General features: G+C 40.1%; 2 protein-coding genes across 2 annotated transcripts in view; both read left to right on the top strand.

Annotated features, from left to right (window-relative positions):
* Window positions 1-19,987, top strand: part of LOC118219280 — a 117,447-nt gene that overhangs the window by 92,049 nt on the left and 5,411 nt on the right. The window lies entirely within an intron of this gene.
* LOC118219263 (protein NLRC3-like) lies at window positions 14,356-19,097 on the top strand. Its single transcript, XM_035402289.1, has 5 exons — window positions 14,356-14,703; window positions 14,861-15,191; window positions 16,214-17,690; window positions 17,796-18,110; window positions 18,853-19,097. The coding sequence occupies exons 1-5, from the start codon at window positions 14,521-14,523 to the stop codon at window positions 19,028-19,030; spliced, it is 2,484 nt and encodes an 827-aa protein (XP_035258180.1). The 5' UTR covers window positions 14,356-14,520; the 3' UTR covers window positions 19,031-19,097.

Raw genomic sequence — 19,987 nt, 5'->3', positions numbered from 1 at the left:
ATCTTGCAGTTCATACACTCATGCCATGAAGAAGTCATTTATGAGCCAACATGTACAACTATGTGCAAATGGGATGTAGATCCAGTGCAGTTTTAGCTAAATGCCCAACACACAAGCACCTGAGAAATACAGGATATGAGCCCTTCTTACCCTGATGTTTCTGACAACAGAGTCTCAAATGAATCAGCCCATCAGACTTTAGTCCAGCAGGTTACAGAATTAGAAAAGGGGCTATTTGGGTCAGAATTACATCTGTAGAACTGTGAGAGTTCGATCCGGCAGGACGTCTAATTCTCAGGTCTTAGGTGCTGCGGTTGGAGAGTTTTGCTCAGACATCTTCCTCAGAAGATGAGTTGCATACCTTTAAATCTCAGTTTTGCTCTTCATCATAGAACACAACAGTTGTTACCTTACAGGCATCTAGGATACGGTTGTATCCAGAGCGACTTAAAAACAACTTTTAGCATTTTTGCAGCTGGATATATACTGAAGCAATTCGGGTTAAGTACCTAGGTACAACAGCAGTGTCTTACCTGGGAATCAAACCTGCAACCTTAGGTTTACAAGCCCAGTTCCCTACCTATTACAGTACACTTCTGCCCAGAGCTGTAAACGTACCAGTGAGTCCAAAACAGGTCAATGTCACTAACACTAAAGAGTAATACATTCAGCATCTAAGAGTAATACATTCAGCTTTCACCCAGCTGTGTAGGGCCAAAACCTGTTCAAATACAGCCATATCCTGTGGGTATGGGGTATAGTGGGTATCAATCTTGTTACAACTTGTTATATTTCAAATATTACATGCGTTATTTTACCTAATATTATTATACAATAATATATGAACTCTTCTTTGCAGACTGAACAGCTGTGAGCTCACAGAGAAGTCATGTGAATTTGTGGCCTCAGCTCTCCAGTCATCAAACTCACCCCTGAGAGATCTGGACCTCAGCTGCAACTACCTGGGAGATTCAGGAGTGAAGCTGCTCTGTGCTGGACTGATGAGTCCAAACTGTAAACTACAGAGACTGGACCTCAGCTACAATAACCTGGGAGATGCAGGAGTGGAGCTGCTCTTTGCTGCACTGATGAGTCCAAACTGTAAAATCGGGAGACTGGGGTGAGTAGTGCTGTGTACTGTGTGACCTCAAATAAATAGAATTTGTGATTATGGCTCTGTGCAGTGAAATATAAAAAGTGCTTTTTCTTTGTTTTCTGCTATGTCCACCAGCATTCTTTCTTTAGCACAACAAAGAATGTGTTTAGCACAACAAAGAATTTATGATTACCTACATTTAGATCCTTTGACATGCACATACAGTACAGCACCCAAAAAATACTTCCGGTAAAAAAATTCACTTGCATATCGCCAAAACAGACTTTGATTTGGCAATATCTCCCAAAATATTTAAAAAGAGAGGGTAATTCTGAGTGTAACCAATGGGGATAATGTGACACTATGACACATTTTCATTAACAGCCCCCTCATTATCATATGGATGAAAAACTACTGAAATAATATTTATTTATTTATTCATTCATTCATTGAGTAATTAATTAATTAATTTTTAATTTAGCCTTTTTGGTCCTCTGTGTACCTGTAGTTGCAGTCAGTGGCCAGTAGATGCAATTCATTTGTCTGTGGGTGCAACAGTGAGTGCGTAGCTAGTGTTGGGAATTTCGATTTATTAAAGTGAATCATTCGAGACAGTACATCAAAATGAATTTGATTATGTCATTATCGCATACTTCACCATTAATAAAACACTCACTTGCCGAATATACTGTTCATGTTCTTGTCCTCTCTCTCCAGCTCTAACTGAAATTATACAGTTACAGCTCCTGGAAAAACGTAGATGGTCACAACAATGCAGCGTTACACTGTTGTTATGCTGCATCATTTAGTATTGAACGTGTTTTCATTTTATCTGAGTGAATATTTTAAAATTTATGGCAAGAATATTAACAGGCCTCTTAATTTGTTAGTGAAATTATATTATTATGTAACTTCATTATGATGACGATTGAATGTGTTTAAAAAATAATGATGTTTGTAGACCGTACTAGTGCTAGCGCTGTTTCTTGTGTTTGCAAATTAAATATGTTTGCAATCAGATTGTGTCCCAAATGATATGAGCATAATATGGAAAGGGTTCGGGAGGGGAGGGTTAGGGTTTGCCGGAGGGCGGAGGCCCCCAACCTTGAGTTGAATTGGCTCCTTATTTTTTGTTAATAGAAAGTGGTAACCCTTTTCTTTTGTAGATTAGTCAGAATACTTTTTAAACTTAATGAATATAACCTCTTCCTGTTTTGTGTGTACTTCCCAGAAACGCATATACTGTACAAATAGGAAATTCCACATGTATCTGCTGCCAAGGTGCACAGTCTCACAGTCAGCGGTTAATTTCAATTATGTGTGTGTGTGTGTGTACGTGTGCATGTGCGTGTAAAATGTATTGTATTAGATTTAATTTACATATTATCATGAAAGATACCAGTTATTGAATAAATTATGAATTCATTGATAGGCAAACCAATGTGATGGATCAAAACACACAACTCACAGATTAAAATAAAGAAAGGATATAGTATGTTACAGTATTAAGATGAAGACACAGTATTCCATATCTAATTTAAAAACACAGGCTACACTACCTTAACATAAATTAGATATGGAAAATAAATAACACAATTGTGAAAAAAATGAATGAAAGAGCATACAAAACCACAGCTTGTTTGTTCCACGGTGACCCAGGATGGTAAAATAAGCATCTAAAGAATCAATACCAGAGATCCCAGACTGTGATCAAAGAAAAGACCAAGGCACAGCTGAGAAGCAAGACAAATGTAACAAGACCAAAGGCTTACATTTGCTTAACAGGCCAACACTGTATGGTCTTTATTTAACTAACATTTATCCTCAACTTTGATTTGGACAAGTAAACACAAGTGTTAGACTTTTTCCTCATCTACAGGATAAGAAAAGGGCTATTAGGGTCAGGAGGAGTCCAGCAGGATGTCTAATTCTCAGGCAAACCATACAATAATATATCAACTCCTTGCAGACTGAACAGCTGTGAGCTCACAGAGGAGGCCCTTGAAATTATGGCCTCAGCTCTCCAGTCATCAAACTCACCCCTGAGAGATCTGGACCTCAGCAACAATAACCTGGGAGATTCAGGAGTGGAGTTGCTCTGTGCTGGACTGAGGAGTCCAAACTGTAAACTACAGAGACTGGAGTGAGTAGTGCTGTGTACTGTGTGACCTCAACTAAATAGAATTTGTGTTTATGGCTCTGTGCAGTGAAATGTAAAAAGTGCTTTTTCTTTGTATACTCCTAGCATTCTTTCTTTAGCACAACATAGAATGAGTCTATGGGTTGCCAGGTTTGTGGTTCCTGACGAGAATGTGATGTTTCAGTGGAGTCTTGTAGTCATAGGTGATGACTGTATGCTGAATGCACTGAAAACGCTGTAGCTGGTTTTATATATTCTGTCATGCTCAGTGTACACACTCTGCTACTACTAGTACTTGCTGTCATTGGTGGAATATGCAACACTTTGTTAGGTTTCACTCATCTGGGATGTGTCTGCACTTTGGACTGGCTAGCCATCCCAGAAAGCAGCATGCTCTATCAAAAATGTACAATCTGTTTGTCACAAAAAAACTGTTTACAATTACACACATTTGGATCCTTTACATGCACATACAGTACAGCACCCAAAAAATACTTTCAATAAAAAATTAACTTCTATATCGCCAAAATAGACTTTGAATTGGTAATATCTCCAAAAATATTTATTGAAATCTCTTGGCATTCGTTGGAGAGAAAGAGAGGGTAATTCTGAGTGTTCATCCTGAAATATGTCACTCAAGCTCCACCACCTAAAAAAAATATGTTACATTTTGCCCCACTCTGACCTACTAACGTAAGCGTAGTAAAAAGCAACCCGGTGCAAGCAAGGCATTTACAGTCGATCTACGCACTCTGGCATCAGATCAACCAATGGGAATAATGTGACACTATGACACATTTTCATTGACCGCCCCTTCATTATCATATGGATGAAAAACTACTGAAATAAATACAAAAAATATAGATACAGAAATAAATTAATTAAAAAATAAGGAAATAAATATATACAGAAATGAATGAATCAAGAAATAAACATGGAAATAAATAAATGCAAATACCCATTGAGTAATTTATTTATTTATTTTAAATTTTGGCTTTTTGGTCCTCTATGTACCTGAAGTTGCAGTCAGTGGCAATAATCACTTGTGGTGTTCTCTTGCAGCCAGTAGATGGTGCTGCAGTGCAATTCATTTGTCTGTGGGTGCAACAGTGAGTGCGTAGCTAGTGTTGGGAATTTTGATTTATTGAAGTGAATCATTCGAGACAGTACATCGAAATGAATTTGATTATGTCATTATCGCATACTTCACCATTAATAAAACACTCACTTGCCGAATATACTGTTTTGTGTGTACTGTGTGTACTTCCCAGAAACGCATATACTGTACAAATAGGAAATTCCACATGTATCTGCTGCCAAGGTGCACAGTCTCACAATCAGCGGTTAATTTCAATTATGTGTGTGTGTGTGTGCATGCGTGTACATGTGTGTGTGTGTGTGTGGTCTCTCCGCAGGCTAGGTTGGTGTAATCTCACAGAGGGCTGCTGTGATGTTCTGGCCTCAGTCCTGCGTTCCCCTCACTCAGAGCTGAGAGATCTGGAGCTCAGAGACAATGAGCTACAGGATTCAGGAGTGAGAGCGCTCTCTGCTGGCCTGGAGGACCCACACTGTAAACTGCAGAGACTGGGGTGAGTACAAACACAAACCCCTTCAATCAAAAAGGGTTCCAGTGTGACTAAATACAACACTAATGTTAATAATGACTAAATATAGCACTAATGTTACAAATGTTTTGAATGTTAAAATAGACAAGAGATTTATTTTTCTTCACAGAACTAAAGCAACATTTTCCTGTTCTTCCTCTTGGAAGAAACACACATTTTAAATCTGACATCAATTGGACAAAACATCATTTGGAGAAGCGTGAAATCATTTGTATTCATACATTATTCAAAATTATGAAAACTGATTGAACCTGTTCAAATTTAATTAAACTGGTCATCCTTTTAAATAATGATAATTAATTCCAAAGCCCTGTTATTTTATATTCAACTGTAGCCCTGTTAATTTATATTAATTTGCTGTAAGGTGTGTAACACACTGCTATGTGTTTGACACACACAACCCTGTTTATATTAATGCATGTAAGGTGTGTAACACACTGCTATGTGTTTGATACACACAGCCCTGTTAGTTTATATTAATGCGCTGTAAGGTGTGTAACACACTGCTGTGTGTTTGACACACACAGCCCTGTTAGTTTATATTAATGGGCTGTACGGTGTGTAATACACTGCTATGTGTTTGACATACACAGCCCAGTTAGTTTATATTAATGTGTGTAAGGTGTGTAACACACTGCAATGTGTTTGACACACACAACCCTGTTTATATTAATGCATGTAAGGTGTGTAACACACTGCTATGTGTTTGATACACACAGCCCTGTTAGTTTATATTAATGCGCTGTAAGGTGTGTAACACACTGCTGTGTGTTTGACACACACAGCCCTGTTAGTTTATATTAATGGGCTGTACGGTGTGTAATACACTGCTATGTGTTTGACATACACAGCCCAGTTAATTTATATTAGTGTGTGTAAGGTGTGTTTGTCCTTCTCTCTGCAGGCTGTCAGGCTGTAGAGTCACACAGAGAGGCTGTGATTCTCTGGCTTCAGCTCTGTGTTCAAACCCCTCACACCTGAGAGAGCTGGACCTGAGATACAATCACCCAGGAGATTCAGGAGTGAGAGCGCTGTCTGCTGCTAAACTGGACACACTCACACTGCTGTAAGTACAGAGAGTTTACACACTACACCTCTCTCACACACACACACACACCTGAGAGAGCTGGACCTGAGATACAATCACCCAGGAGACTGGAGTGAGAGCACTGTCTGCTGCTAAACTGGACACACTCACACTGCTGTAAGTACAAAGAGTTTACACACTGCACCTCACACGCATACTCACTCACTCTCTGTTCTGCTGTTCCTACAGTGTGGACCATGGAGGACAGAACAGGACCAAACCAGGACCCAGGAAATGTGAGTCTGTATCGACACAGAACAGTGCTGTGTGTGTGTGTGTGTGTGTGAAAGAGAGAGAGTGAGACATTACAGAAAAGTATCTTACACACACAAACACACACAGGTACTATCACAGCTCTTTCTCTCTCACACACATAATGATGTGAATGTCAATAATGATTAATCTCATTAATGTCTCTGGTGTGCAGATGGCTGTCAGCTCACACTGGATCCAAACACAGTGCACAGAAACCTGTGTCTGTCTGAGGGGAACAGGAAGGTCACACACACACCGGGGAGAGAGGAGCAGCCATATCCTGATCATCCAGAGAGATTTGAGTCTGAGCCCCAGGTTGTGTGCAGAGAGAGTTTGAGTGCGCGCTCTTACTGGGAGGCTGAGTGGAGTCTGTCTAAGAGGGGAAGGGTTTATATAGCAGTGACAGATAAAGGAATCAGCAGGAAAGGACGGGATTCTGACTGTGGGTTTGGATGGAATAAAAACTCCTGGAGTCTGCAGTGCATTAGAGACAGTTACTTAGTCTATCACAATGAGGGTTTCATGGGCACACATGTCCGCCCCTCCCCTTACCGCAGACTACCAGTGATTGATGATGATGCTGATGGTGGTGAAGGAGTGTGTGTGTACAGGGTAGGAGTGTATGTGGACCGTCCCGCTGGCGCTCTGTCCTTCTACAGCATCTTTGACTCTGACACACCTACCCTCCTGCACAGATTCCACACACACTTCACTCAACACACACCCCTCTGTGCTGGATTTAGAGTGTGGAACTCCTCAGTGTCCCTCTGCAAACTGGAGTAGAGACACACACACTTACTCTTACACTTACACACGCGCACATGCTCATACACACACACTGTCACACACATATGCACACATGGACACATACACACACACACACACACACACACTTACGCTGGAAACATACTTGAATAATCTCACACTACATGCAGGTGAAGTGGCTGTGTCCCGGGCGATATTGTTCACATTCTCGCCTGCTTACTTTCTGTCTGACTGGAGGTTTTAAAGGTATATCCACTAGGGGGCAGATCATGGCTTCCCTTCAAATGATAACCCCATCCTCCCTGGCTTCCTGGCGTCAGTCACGTCATCAGGCGTAAAATGAATACTGCCCCCGTGGTTTACACGGGTATTGCACCTTGCAGATGCGTAGCGTTCATTTTTGAGGACGTGCACAAAGGACGCTCTGAATGACCGCAGGATACGCATGACAGCCATTTTGTGTACGCGGCCACGTCATTTAAATCAAGTGTGTTTCCAGCCTTACTCTCACACACGCAAGCACTCTGATACGCACAAGCACGCCCATACACCCTCATGCATGCACACACACGCATATGCAACCACACACTCGCACATTTAAAAAAAAAAAAACTTTTTTAAATTTTTTTATTTTAATTTTTCTCCTGTAATGTGTTACTTGTTAATCATACTACTCTATGGGTCTGTGCAATTGCCCCTTGAGGGCAAATAAAGTGATTTGATTGATTGATTGATTGATTGATTGACACCCACGAGTGGCTTCATAGGTTATATTCCTATTGGCACATATGATGATCTTTTTAATGTATATATATTTAACTGCTTCGGTCCTATTGGAATTGTTCAAGTTATTTCATGTGTAATGTCATGTAATCACAGTAGTTAACGGATTCCTCCAAGCACTCTGCTGGAGTTAATAGGAGTTTTGTAATGGCCTCAAGGGGGAGCTGTTGCAGTGGAGTGGGCGATGCTATGTGGGACTTCCACTGTTTCGCTTCATTCCTGGTGAAGAGCTTTTTAACAGCAGCAGAAGTCTGAAAGTCTCCTTTCTTTCCATATAATCCCAGGAATTAAAACACATTCTGATTGCCACCTCAAATCCTGAGGTGTGTAACACACACGCACACACAATCACTCACGCATGCATACGCACCCACACACACCAAAAACACTTAAACTCACACACTCTCTGACACACGCACACAAACACACACACACACTCTCAAACCCACACTCTTACAGTTTATCTTGTATATGCTGTGAATTTCTTTCTTACTCTCTGACATGCACGTGCACACACACATTTAGACGCATTTGCATGTACACCCAGCCTTCTTAACCAGTACCTAACCACACCCAAAACCTGACCCAGCCTTTATAAAATTGTAATTTCAGATGTACCCAATATTACCCTCAGTAGAGCTTAAACCCTGTATATGAGAATACCGATTAGCAGGTTCAGATTAAACTCTTAGCTTGACGGGTATCTATTATTTATATTTTGTTACGTGTCTATAACATACTAAGATCATATGTGGCAAAAGATGGCAGGGTCAAATGCTACTGAAGTCGTAATTCTGACTTTTGTATCTTTGTGTAAAAGAAGGCAGTGGCCTCTAGTTAACAGTGCATTTTATCTGTTATCAATGTGTAACATTCTGTGGGCAAATGCAGCTGATCGGGAAAATGCAGAATGATCACTGCAGTGTACTTATTTCCTTTCATTGCCTTAAACAATAATGAATCTGAGTTTCCTTTTTTATTGTCATCTTTATTTAGTTTGAACCTGTTGCTCAAATTTTCTGTATTTACAATGATTTTCAGTGATTAAACCCAAATTATAAAAATATTGAATGTTTTACTGTTGTAATTTACTGTTTTGTGATGTATTGAACTCCTGTGATATCGTAGTAGTTATTTTATATTCTTCATGAGATTACGTAATGGCTCAATATGAATAGATCAGGGTGGGGCTGGAATCTACACAGCTTGCTGTTTCTTGGGAAGCAGTCCCCACCTCTGAACCCGGCTTCTCCCAGACCAGGGTGGGAAACTAACGCCAGGATAATGCTGTTAAATTTTACCTGTGGTGGGTAAGTATGTCTACTGCACCATTCATTTTTTCAGGTTACCACCCAAAACACTGCACTGAGGTCCGTTTCTATTCTAAATTTGGTCTGTTCTTTCTTGTCTGGTAAAATGGTGAAAGTGCCTGGTGAATTTTGAGATGCACCCAGCCGCTGTGGCCATTGGACGAAAGTTGGCTTCCCCAAACCCCTGTACTCCCCAGGCCCCGCCTGCCTTCCTGTATTAAATGAACCTGCTGGCTTGAACTGACTCCTCCCTTTCTCCATGTCTGTCTGCCCTAGCTGTCAATCACACAGCAGCACTACATGCGGTAATGTATTTATGGTGATGTAATGATTTTGTGTGTTTAGTGCTACTGCAGAAACTGTTGCAGTTCTGTCCGTTATTTGAATGACGTCCCCACGCCGCCACTCTCATTTCACCTCGCCAACCTTACCTGCAAACTGCATGGCAATAGTATGTAGACCATGTCCTTTTCTTCATTTACCCTCAGAGCCTGTCTGATGCATCCAGCTTGCTTCATTTCTCATAGCCGTGACATACATCAGCCACTCACGTGCGCAGTTTCTCAAGTCGCTCTCAGTGAAGAGTCGGTTTCACGTGCTTTGGAAATTTAATGCGATATTCAGCGGGTAAGTTATTCGATATTCAATGGATATGATATCTGTGTTAAATGAGTCTTTTCCTATAATATGTGATATGGTTAGAGAACACATCTGGAGGGATTTTTGACCATTGCTCCATGTAGAACTTTTCAGAATCATTGATATCTTTGGGTTTGTGCTTATGGACCCCCGCTCTTCAGTTCAGACCACAGGTGTTTGATGGAATTTAAGTCTGGAGACTGAGATGGCCATTGGAAAACATGGATGTTGATTTCACTTAAGCATTTCTGTTTAGATTTTGATGTATGCTTGGAGTCATTGTCCTGCTGCACAATCTACCTATGACCAAGTCCTAGCTTCTTAGCAAAGGCAACCAAATGTTCTGCCAGAATTTCTTGGTACTTTGTTTAATTCATTGTGCCATTGATCTAAAATAATGCCCCAGGACCACTGCCAGCAAAACATCTCCAAAATATCAATGACCCACCTCCATATTTGACAGTAGGTATGAGGTGCTTCTCCTGTATGCATTCCTCTTTTGCCGCCAAACATGTTGATGGTGTGTATGGCCAAAATGTTCAATTTTGGTCTCATCTGACAATAGCACTCTTCCAGTCATAATTCCAATGAGGTTTGTCAATCTCCAGATTCTTGGTTTTGTTTACTGTGCTCAGTAAGGGCTGTCTTCGTGCCACCCTTCCAAAGAGCTAGTTGGTATGGAGGTGCTATTTTATGTTTTTTTTAGACTTGTTGACCACAAGAAACAAACCAATCTCTGCAATTCTTAAACAGTGATCCTTGGGTTATTAATGGCCTCCCTCACCATCTTCCTCATCGTCCATGGGGACAACATGCACTTGCTTCCTCTTCCTGGCAAATTTGCAACCTTTCCATATGTTTTACACCTTTTTATTATTGCCCTTACAGTGCTAAGTTGTATGTTTAACCATTTGTCTTTTTTTTGTACCCATTACCAGACCTGTGACTGTTAATTACCATCGGTCTCTTCTGAATTGACAGTTATTTGGCCTTTCCCATGCTGATGGATGACAAAGGGATGTTGTATGCTTGTTACCTCATTTTTATTCTCTAGTGAAACTGGAAGTGATGGAATGACACAATATAGTTCCTTTAGACTGAGATGAACTAAATTAAGTAAAATTGTATTGCCAATTTCATTTTTGAAATTTTTCAGGCATAATTTGAACTCAAAATTTAACAATCTGTATTAAGCTGAAAACTTTTTTTTTTTTAATTATGAAGCGAGTTGACTAGAAATATTGAGTAATCTTAACTTTTTTTGCAGTAGGGGAAAAAAATACAGTCAAGAATTGGAGATAATAAAATAAACATTAAAATGTTACATAGGGCTACAACTGGTCATAATGAAGTGAATTGGTCAGTGACTGTGGCAGGGAGAGTGATGGACAGTGAGATGGCTTATTTATTTATTTTTACTTGCTGTTTAGGAAATGTTCTTAGAGTTCCACGGACATGACTTTTCAAAAGGCTTATTTGTGCGTGTAGCCAACAGATGGCACCATTGTATTGGAGTACTTTAACTCCCAACATAAATATAATTCTCAAGATGTTGAATAGGCCTAGTATATGTATGCGTTCAAATTTAGCAAAGACCTACATGGATGAAATGTTTCTCTTCCGAATTACTCATTAAATGCGATAAATGATGCAACTAATAAAAAGTACAAAAAAAAAAAAAAAAAACTCCGCCCATCTAACGCTCGAAGTAAACAGGAAAGAGACGAATGCGGTCCGAAAGAGAAACTGAACTCAGCCAGCCATTTTAATGATGCAGCAGAAAGAAGACCGTGAAAAGAAGAATTAAATTGAACAAACCAACGGAGTGAACAGCCTGTTGTGGAGTGGAATTGAGGTAAGAAAACGTAAAGTTAAAGGGGATGTGAGGAGGAATGGGAATATGCAAGTATGATCGTATTAACATCGAGAACTTAAATAAAATGGCGTGTTTGCGGCGTAGTCTAATAAGCGAAGAGTTCATACTGAATCCAAATTTACCATTTGGACCAAAAAGCAATAATTTAAAATAAAAATTTTACTGATGTATTTTTGATATTTCATGACTTTTTTTTTTAACTTCGTGACGTAACCTAGTATGACAGAAATCACAGGCCCTGTCGCTTGATTACAGAAGTAGGCTATATTTTGACACCCACAGTTGCCAACTTGGCGACTTTGTCGCTAGATTTAACGGGTTTTCATACCCCTTTAGCGACTGTATTTTTAAAAAAGAGCCTTTTTGAGCGCACATCAGCAACTTTGAGAACTCTCCAACGCTGCTCGGGTGGGTTTTTAGTCTTTCCTGCGCTCCCTATCGCTCTGCAGTTCATTTAACAGCGGCTGGTTTGTGAGTGGAGAGAGCAGCTACATCGCCGACCGTCCACCAGTGAGACTTAAACATAAATGAACTGCGCTTGCGCCTGTCAGGGCGCCCGACGACCAATGACTGATTACCATCGTCTGTCCCTCCCTCCCACACACAACGTTAGTTTTGAAGGGGTAGAAGTAACAGAATTGGACGCTGAATCGATTAAACTGGATTTCAATTAAATGTTGAATTAAATAAAATGCAATTAAATTACATATGGCATCAAATACAATATTTAATTTAATTGCATTTTATTTGAAGTATTTCATTTGCTTTCAATTTAATCTATTCGATGCACTGCAATTCCAATCGCCACCGCTTTTATCAATTCACTGCAGCTTTCGCTACTAAGTTTATCTATGCGATCGCAGTTTCACATTTTCACCAAGTGTCAAATTATCCAACCCACTGACGTAGTCTATGTCTATGCACTTATAAGACATTATGTAAAAAGACTACCATTATCCCTGCAATGGGAGGGTGGACATAATACCGAACGAAGGGGTGCCAGTATTTGTGACACAAAACGTTTGGAAAATCTGAGAGATGTCATTTTGGCGGTTACACACCCCATTATATCATTAAATATATTCCACATGTTGGACAATGAATATATACCTCAGCACTGGTAATCTTTAAATTCAACAGTCTTGATCACTGTCATCATGAGTGCCAAACATTTTGTAGGTGATAATATAGCACATGTTTAGGGCCATATTAAATTCAAGATTTGTTCCTGTCTGCTCAATACGATCTGGTGTCTGTGTGTATTAGTGTGTCTGTGTGTTTATTGTGTTCTTATTTTCTGTATTTACAGGTTGGCGGATTTGACTTAAAACCCACTTGTGGGTGAATCTGATCTGAAGTGTCCCAGTGTCCTGAGATGGGCGGCGCTGTTTCTAAAAAGAGTTGCGAAGAGAAGAAAGAGACTGACGATGAAACCCACAGCCCTGCCAGAGAGAGGTACAAATGCATGAATCAGAGAGTTAGTGTTCTGTAAGTTAGAGCTTCCAGGGAGTTGCCAAGTTTTGATTTGGTGTATTTTGACATATTCAGGTTAGGTTGGTGTACTATGAAACACTCCGATGTATGTGTTGTGTACCATGTAGGACTCAGGGCTGTTTGGATGGTGTTTTTCTTGTTGAATTTCTGCAGGTATAAGTGACCCTGGATCCATTCCCTGCAGTATCAGAGTTAAACTGCCTCTCTCTCCACCCCTCACTCTGCCCCTCCATTCTAACTGTTAACACAGCCAAACATGAGTGGCTGCATATTTCACAGGGGTTCATTAACCAGGAGTAAATTTCAACCACATTTTGTAGTTGTGTTTAACACCACTGTGTCTACAAGAGACAAACTGTGCAGCTGGTTTAAAGTGAACATTTTGAATTACGGATTGCTCCACGGTTGAACTGAAATTACTTATGGTGGCCACAGTAAGAGCAGACACCACTACCCTGAACAAAGCCCATTTGAACCAAAGCATCATGTGTCTCACACTTCTGATCACTAAGAGAGAAAAACAGGAAATGCAAAATGAAGACAAATGCAGGAGAGAGAGAACTCAAATTCAGTGAGTGAATCTGATATGTTTGCACAGGAAGTGTTATAGAATAGGTTAATATTAGAGATACAGTAACACCTCACCTGGGGAATGGAATCAAGTGTGTCCTTCAGTTACACACTAAATAAATACTTCGGGAATAATTCGATCATCAGCAGGAGAGGTGGGGAAAAGATTCTATGATGGTTAGAGCGGGATGAAAGAGAAATATTGTCTCAAAGGCGTTGTCCTGTGCAGCGTCACACACAGGTGGGGTGCACCTGAGGAGCGGCTGCTGTCACAGCAGGAAGTGCATCAGTCACTGCAGGCCCAGCTGATGGCAATGGATGCACAGATACGGCTGAGGAGGTAAGATTTAATCATTTCTGTTTCAGCCACCTGGGAAAGCAAAAGTACTGTCTGAAACATCCTCCTTTACACAGTACAATATGAGTTTAATTGGAAGCTCTGTCTCCATGTGCTGTGAGTTAGAGCTGCAGTAACAGTTCTGATCCCTATGAGAGAAAACGGAGGGAATGCAAAATGAAGACACGTGCAGGAGAGAGAACTAAAATTCAGTGATGGAAGTTGTCTCATGATTTATTCACAGGTTCTTCTGCTCATCGGTGTCCAGCCGTTTCGAAGAGAACAGTTCAGAGAAACAATCTTTTTTAAAACTGGTATGATATGTACTTCTTTATTTTCATAGTTTCTTGTGCTATTTTCTTGTGCGCTGTGAATGAGATAACATAACAAAAGAAGTCGTGCTAATGTCAATGTGCTACATTTAACCCTTCGAAAGATAAGACTCAATATCTCAACTCAATGACGTTTATTAATGTTGTTGAGTGCTACCTGGCCCTCTTTGGCTCACAGAAATACCAGATTCTCTTTTAGGATCCAAACACAATGGCAGAGTGTTTTATGCACTCAGTTTATATTTTTAGCATTAACCAAAAGTATTGCTCAGAGAAACTAAATGAAATTTTCAACGGAATTTATTTTTCTCAAGTAGTATCTCCAAATTCATCAATCAAGAGCAGAAGCTGCACTTTAAACTTGAGGCTATGGACCTGCTGCATGTTGGTGTTTGTAATTATCCACCCCCGTGAAAAAACATTTGACCTCAAGCAGGGATATGATTGTTTCGGTGGCTTTGCTAAAGTGTTTATTTAACACTGGCACAGCACACCTATTTCTGTGTTTAATTTAAAGTGATATTGCACATCTCTTCATGTGTTTATTTCAGTCTCTCCTGCGCACTCTGATGGAGCTGAAGAAGAATAAAAAGTTGAATCTGTTTGTGAGGCATCTGAGGCAGGAACACCGAGAATACTTTCCTCAATGTCTTACTTCACTGTATGAGTTGATGTTGGTGGAGAAATATCAGACTCCTCAATTTGATGATGATTACCCAGAACGCACTGAGAGAGGGCAGGCAGATCCTGAGGCCCTGTACATAGTTGAGAAGATGCTGGAGACCTGTGGCAGTGAGAGGTCTCTGAAGATCACACTCGACATCCTGAGGAGCATGGAGCAGAAGGATCTTGCCGACTCACTGGAGAGAGATGTGCAGCACAGTAAGAGTTTTCTCTCATTGCCGCTGTGTGTCCATTAGAATGCTGAAACAAGTTTAGCAAACGTAACGGTGAACAATGTTCTGATTCATAGCATTCATACTTTCATAATAGTGTTTTGGATCAACAGTCTTATGTATGGAAAACATCACACACAACATGGACACAAAGGCATTTCAATTAAAATATAGCATCCAGCAGTGATTTTGGGAGCAAGTAAATGCTCATGAGATTAAATGCCCCTGAAAGAGATTCAAACCAGGAGCCTTGAGATCAAAAGCCAGGAGCTAAACCACTGTCCCATCAGACAGACTGCGCTGAGTTTTTATCCAGGATTAAAGAGCACTGAGCATAATTGATAAGATAATTAAATTACTACATGATCCATGAAGACCATATTCACCATAAAGACTCCTCATACTATGTAACTAAGAAATTGAATGTCGAAATGGAAATGAATCCTTTTTATATGTTTTCATTGTTGTGTGTACAACACATTGTGAGAAGTGTGAAACACTATTAGAGGTGGGCAACACTTTACATTATGTTACAGTTATACCTGTGTAGTTAAATTGTAACAATTCTGGTAACAAGAGGTTATTACTGCGTAATTCCAATTTAGCTACCATGGAACAGCAGTTAGCGATATTCTTAATTACACGTGAATATTTTTTAAATAATCTATTTACACTTATCTTCATGATACATAACAAATCAATCTTGCCTGATAATTTCACAATGTGTCTTCGGAATACAGAATGATTTCGTATTAACAGGAGAGATTTAACAGGGCTGGCCTTGTTTCACATGTGTAAAAACTGTTGTTCCGTGTTACCTATATTGGAGTTACTCAGTAATAACCTCTTGTTATCAAATGAGTTACAATTTAACTACACAGGTACAGCTACAACTTAATGTGTAACACTTTCAGAGGTGTGAAAAACATTGACAACTTTCTGCATTAGTATATTTTGTCGTCTATTTCTGTTATTTTAAACATTGTTCCTCATATTTCCGCTCCACAGATGAATCCATAAAAAGAGCCCAGCAGGCACTGAAAACTCATCTGATGAAGAGGATTGAACACATATTTGAAGGTTTAGCAAAGCAGGAGCACCAAACCCTCCTCAATGAGATCTATACAGAGCTCTACATCACAGAGGGGGGAAGTGGGGGGGTCAATAATGAACATGAGATCAGACAGATTGAGACAGCATCCAAGAGACAAACCACACAGGAGACTGCAATCCTCTGCAATGAAATCTTTAAGCCTTTATCTGGACAAAAGAAACCCATCAGAACTGTGCTTACAAAGGGCATTGCTGGCATTGGGAAAACAGTCTCTGTGCAGAAGTTCATTCTGGACTGGGCAGAAGGAAAAGCCAATCAGGATGTTGATTTCATCTTCACTCTTCGTTTCCGAGATCTGAATCTGCAAAAGGAGAGAGAATTGAGTCTGATGCAACTTCTGCAGCACTACTTTCCACAACTGAAAGAGATCGAAAGTGTTGAAGGTGATGAAGTCAAAGTTGTGTTTATCTTTGATGGTCTGGATGAGTGTCGACTTCCTCTGGATTTCCAAAGCAATAAGCTCTGCTGTGATATAACAGAGTCATCATCAGTGGATGTGCTGCTGACTAACCTCATTCTGGGGAATCTGCTTCCCTCTGCTCGCCTCTGGATCACCTCCCGACCAGCAGCAGCCGGTTGGATCCTTCCTGAGTGCATCCACCAGGTGACAGAGATACGAGGGTTCAATGACGCACAGAAGGAGGAATACTTCAGGAAGAAAATCAGAGACCAGAACCTGGCCAGCAGAATTATCTCACACATAAAGTCGTCCAGGAGTCTCTACATCATGTGTCACATACCAGTCTTCTGTTGGATTTCTGCTACTGTTCCGGGGACAATGCTGGGTGAAACAGAGAGTGGAGTTCTGCCTAGAACTCTGACTGAAATGTACACACACTTCCTGCTCATTCAGACTAATGTGAAGAATCAGAAGTATCATGGTGCCAATGAGATGAACCCAAAGAAAGTGTCAGAGTCAGATACAGAAATCATCCTGAAACTGGGGCGGCTGGCTTTTCTACAGCTGGAAAAGGGCAATCTGATATTCTATGAAGAGGACCTGAGAGAGAGTGGCATTGATGTCAGTGAAGCTTCAGTGTACTCTGGGTTGTGCACAGAGATCTTCAAAGAGGAGTGTGGGTTGGATCAGGAGAAGGTCTACTGCTTTGTGCATCTGAGCATTCAGGAGTATCTGGCTGCCTTGTATGTCTTTCATTCATGTGTAAATGAGAACAGAAATGTACTCAGTGCAGAAGAGTCAAAACCTCACAGTGACAGAGTGCAGATGTCTGAGGTACACAGGAGTGCAGTGGATCAGGCCTTAAAGAGTAAGAATGGACACCTGGACCTTTTCCTCCGATTCCTTCTCGGCTTCTCTCTGGACTTCATTCAGACTCTCTTAGGAGGACTACTGACACAGACAGGAAGCAGATCACCTGTACCAGACCCACAAACAGGAAGCAGACAACCTGTACCAGACCGACAGACAGGAAGCAGATCACCTGTACCAGACCCGCAGACACAGACAGAAAGCAGATCAGAGAGCATTGAGAAAACAGTCCAGTACATTAAGGAGAGGATCAGAGAGGAATCTTCAGCAGAGAGGACCATCAATCTGTTCCACTGTCTCAATGAACTGAATGACAACTCTCTAGTGGAGGAAATCCACAATTCACTGAGATCAGGAAAACTTTCTGATCAAGAGCTGGAACCAGACCAATGTTCAGCTCTGGCCTTTGTGTTACTGATGTCAGAGGAGGTCCTGGATGAGTTTGACTTGAGGACCTACAACACATCAGCAGCAGGTTATCTGAGACTGGTGCCAGTAGTCAGGAACTGCAGGAAGGCCATGTGAGTATTATGTAATTATTAAAGTAGATAACTGACAGCATGTTTTATTTATTTATGTTCTATTTCAAGTAAGAATAAACTTCAGTAAAATTATGATTTTTGAGTCGAGCTGTTTTAACAGATTGTGCCCTCATTTAATGAACACAGAATACAAGTAGCATCATGTGCAAAATCTCACTCATCCAAAATGTATTTTATTATTATATTTAATTTACAAATTATCTTTAAAGATACCAGTTATTAAATAAATCATGAATTCGCTGATAGGCAAACCAATATGATGGATCTGTCATGCTCAAAACATACAACTCACAAACAGATTAAAATGACTATGGGATATATTCAGTAACAGTATTCAGACAAAGACAGTATTCCATATATAATTTAAAAACACAGGCTGAAATACCTTTATAGAAAATTAGACAGACATGGAAATGAAATAATTTAATTTTGAAAAAATATTTCTTGCATCTTTACTTTTGGTTGGGTCTGTGCCAAATGTCAGAAGAAATGGGGCAATCTGGGTAAAATTTTAATCTGTAGAACTTTCAGTCCAGCAGGATGTGTAATTCTCAGGCTCAAAGTGCTGCAGTTGGAGAGTGTAGCACAGACCGTAAAATCAACAATATCACTCTTCATCACTCAACACAATTACTGCTACGTTGACTATATCAGATTTTACAGTATATTGCAGTATTTAATCATACAGTAATATATCAGTAATAATAATATATCTTTGCAGTCTGAGTGGCTGTGAGCTCACAGAGGAGGCCCTTGAAATTGTGGCCTCAGCTCTCCAGTCATCAAACTCACCCCTGAGAGATCTGGACCTCACCTACAATAACCTGGGAGATTCCGGAGTGGAGCTGCTCTGTGCTGGACTGATGAGTCCAAACTGTAAACTACAGAGACTGGGGTGAGTAGTGCTGTGTATTGTGTGACCTCAACTAAATAGAATTTGTGATTATGGCTCTGTGCAGTGAAATACCACCAGCATTCTTTCTTTAGCACAACAAAGAATGTGTCTAGGGGTTGCCAGGTTTGTGGTTCCTGACTAGAATGTGATGTTTTAGTGGAGTCTTGTAGTCATAAGTGATGATTAGATGCTGAATGCACTGAAAACGCTGTGGCTGGTTTACTATATTCTGTCATGCCTAGTGTACACATCCTGCTACTACTAGTACTTGCTATCATTGGTGGTATATGCAACACTTTGTTAGGTTTCACCCGCCTGGGGTGTGTCTGCACTTCAGACTGGCTAGCAGTTCCAGAAAGCAGCATGCTCTATCAAAAATGTGCCATCTGTTAGTCATGAAAAGACTGTTTACGATTACATACATTTAGATCTTTTGACATGCACATACAATATAGCACCCAAAAAATACTTTCAATAAAAAATTCACTTCTATATCGCCAAAACAGACTTTGAATTGGTAATATCTCCCAAAATATTTATTGAAATCTCTTGGCGTTCGTTGGAGAGAAAGAGAGGGTAATTCTGAGTGTTTATCCTGAAATACGTCACTGAAGCTCCACCACCTAAAAAAAATCTGTGTTACATTTTGCCCCACTGTGACCTACTAACGTAAGCGTAGTAAAAAGCAACCCGATGCAAGCAAGGCATTTACAATCGATCTACGCAATCTGGCATCAGATCAATCAATGGGAATAATGTGACACTATGACACATTTTCATTGACCGCCCCTTCATTATCATATGGATGAAAAACTACTGAAATAAATACAAAAAATATATATACAGAAATAAATTAATTAAAAAATAAGGAAATAAATATATACAGAAATGAATGAATCAAGAAATAAACATGGAAATAAATGCAAAAACCCATTGAGTAATTTATTTATTTATTTTTAAT

This window comes from Anguilla anguilla, chromosome 19 (assembly GCF_013347855.1).
Source record: "Anguilla anguilla isolate fAngAng1 chromosome 19, fAngAng1.pri, whole genome shotgun sequence".
NCBI classification, from domain to species: Eukaryota; Metazoa; Chordata; class Actinopteri; order Anguilliformes; family Anguillidae; genus Anguilla; species Anguilla anguilla.
Note: the sequence above shows the minus strand (reverse complement) of the source record. Positions and strands in the feature narration are given on the sequence as shown.

Coding starts and splice junctions, on each gene's coding strand:
- LOC118219263 (XM_035402289.1), top strand. CDS start 14,521: ATGGCAGAGTGTTTTATGCACTCAGTTTATATTTTTAGCATTAACCAA. Junction 14,704..14,860: donor CCTGCTGCATGTTGGTGTTT/GTAATTATCCAC, acceptor TGTTTATTTCAG/TCTCTCCTGCGCACTCTGAT. Junction 17,691..17,795: donor CTGACACAGACAGGAAGCAG/ATCACCTGTACC, acceptor GACAGAAAGCAG/ATCAGAGAGCATTGAGAAAA.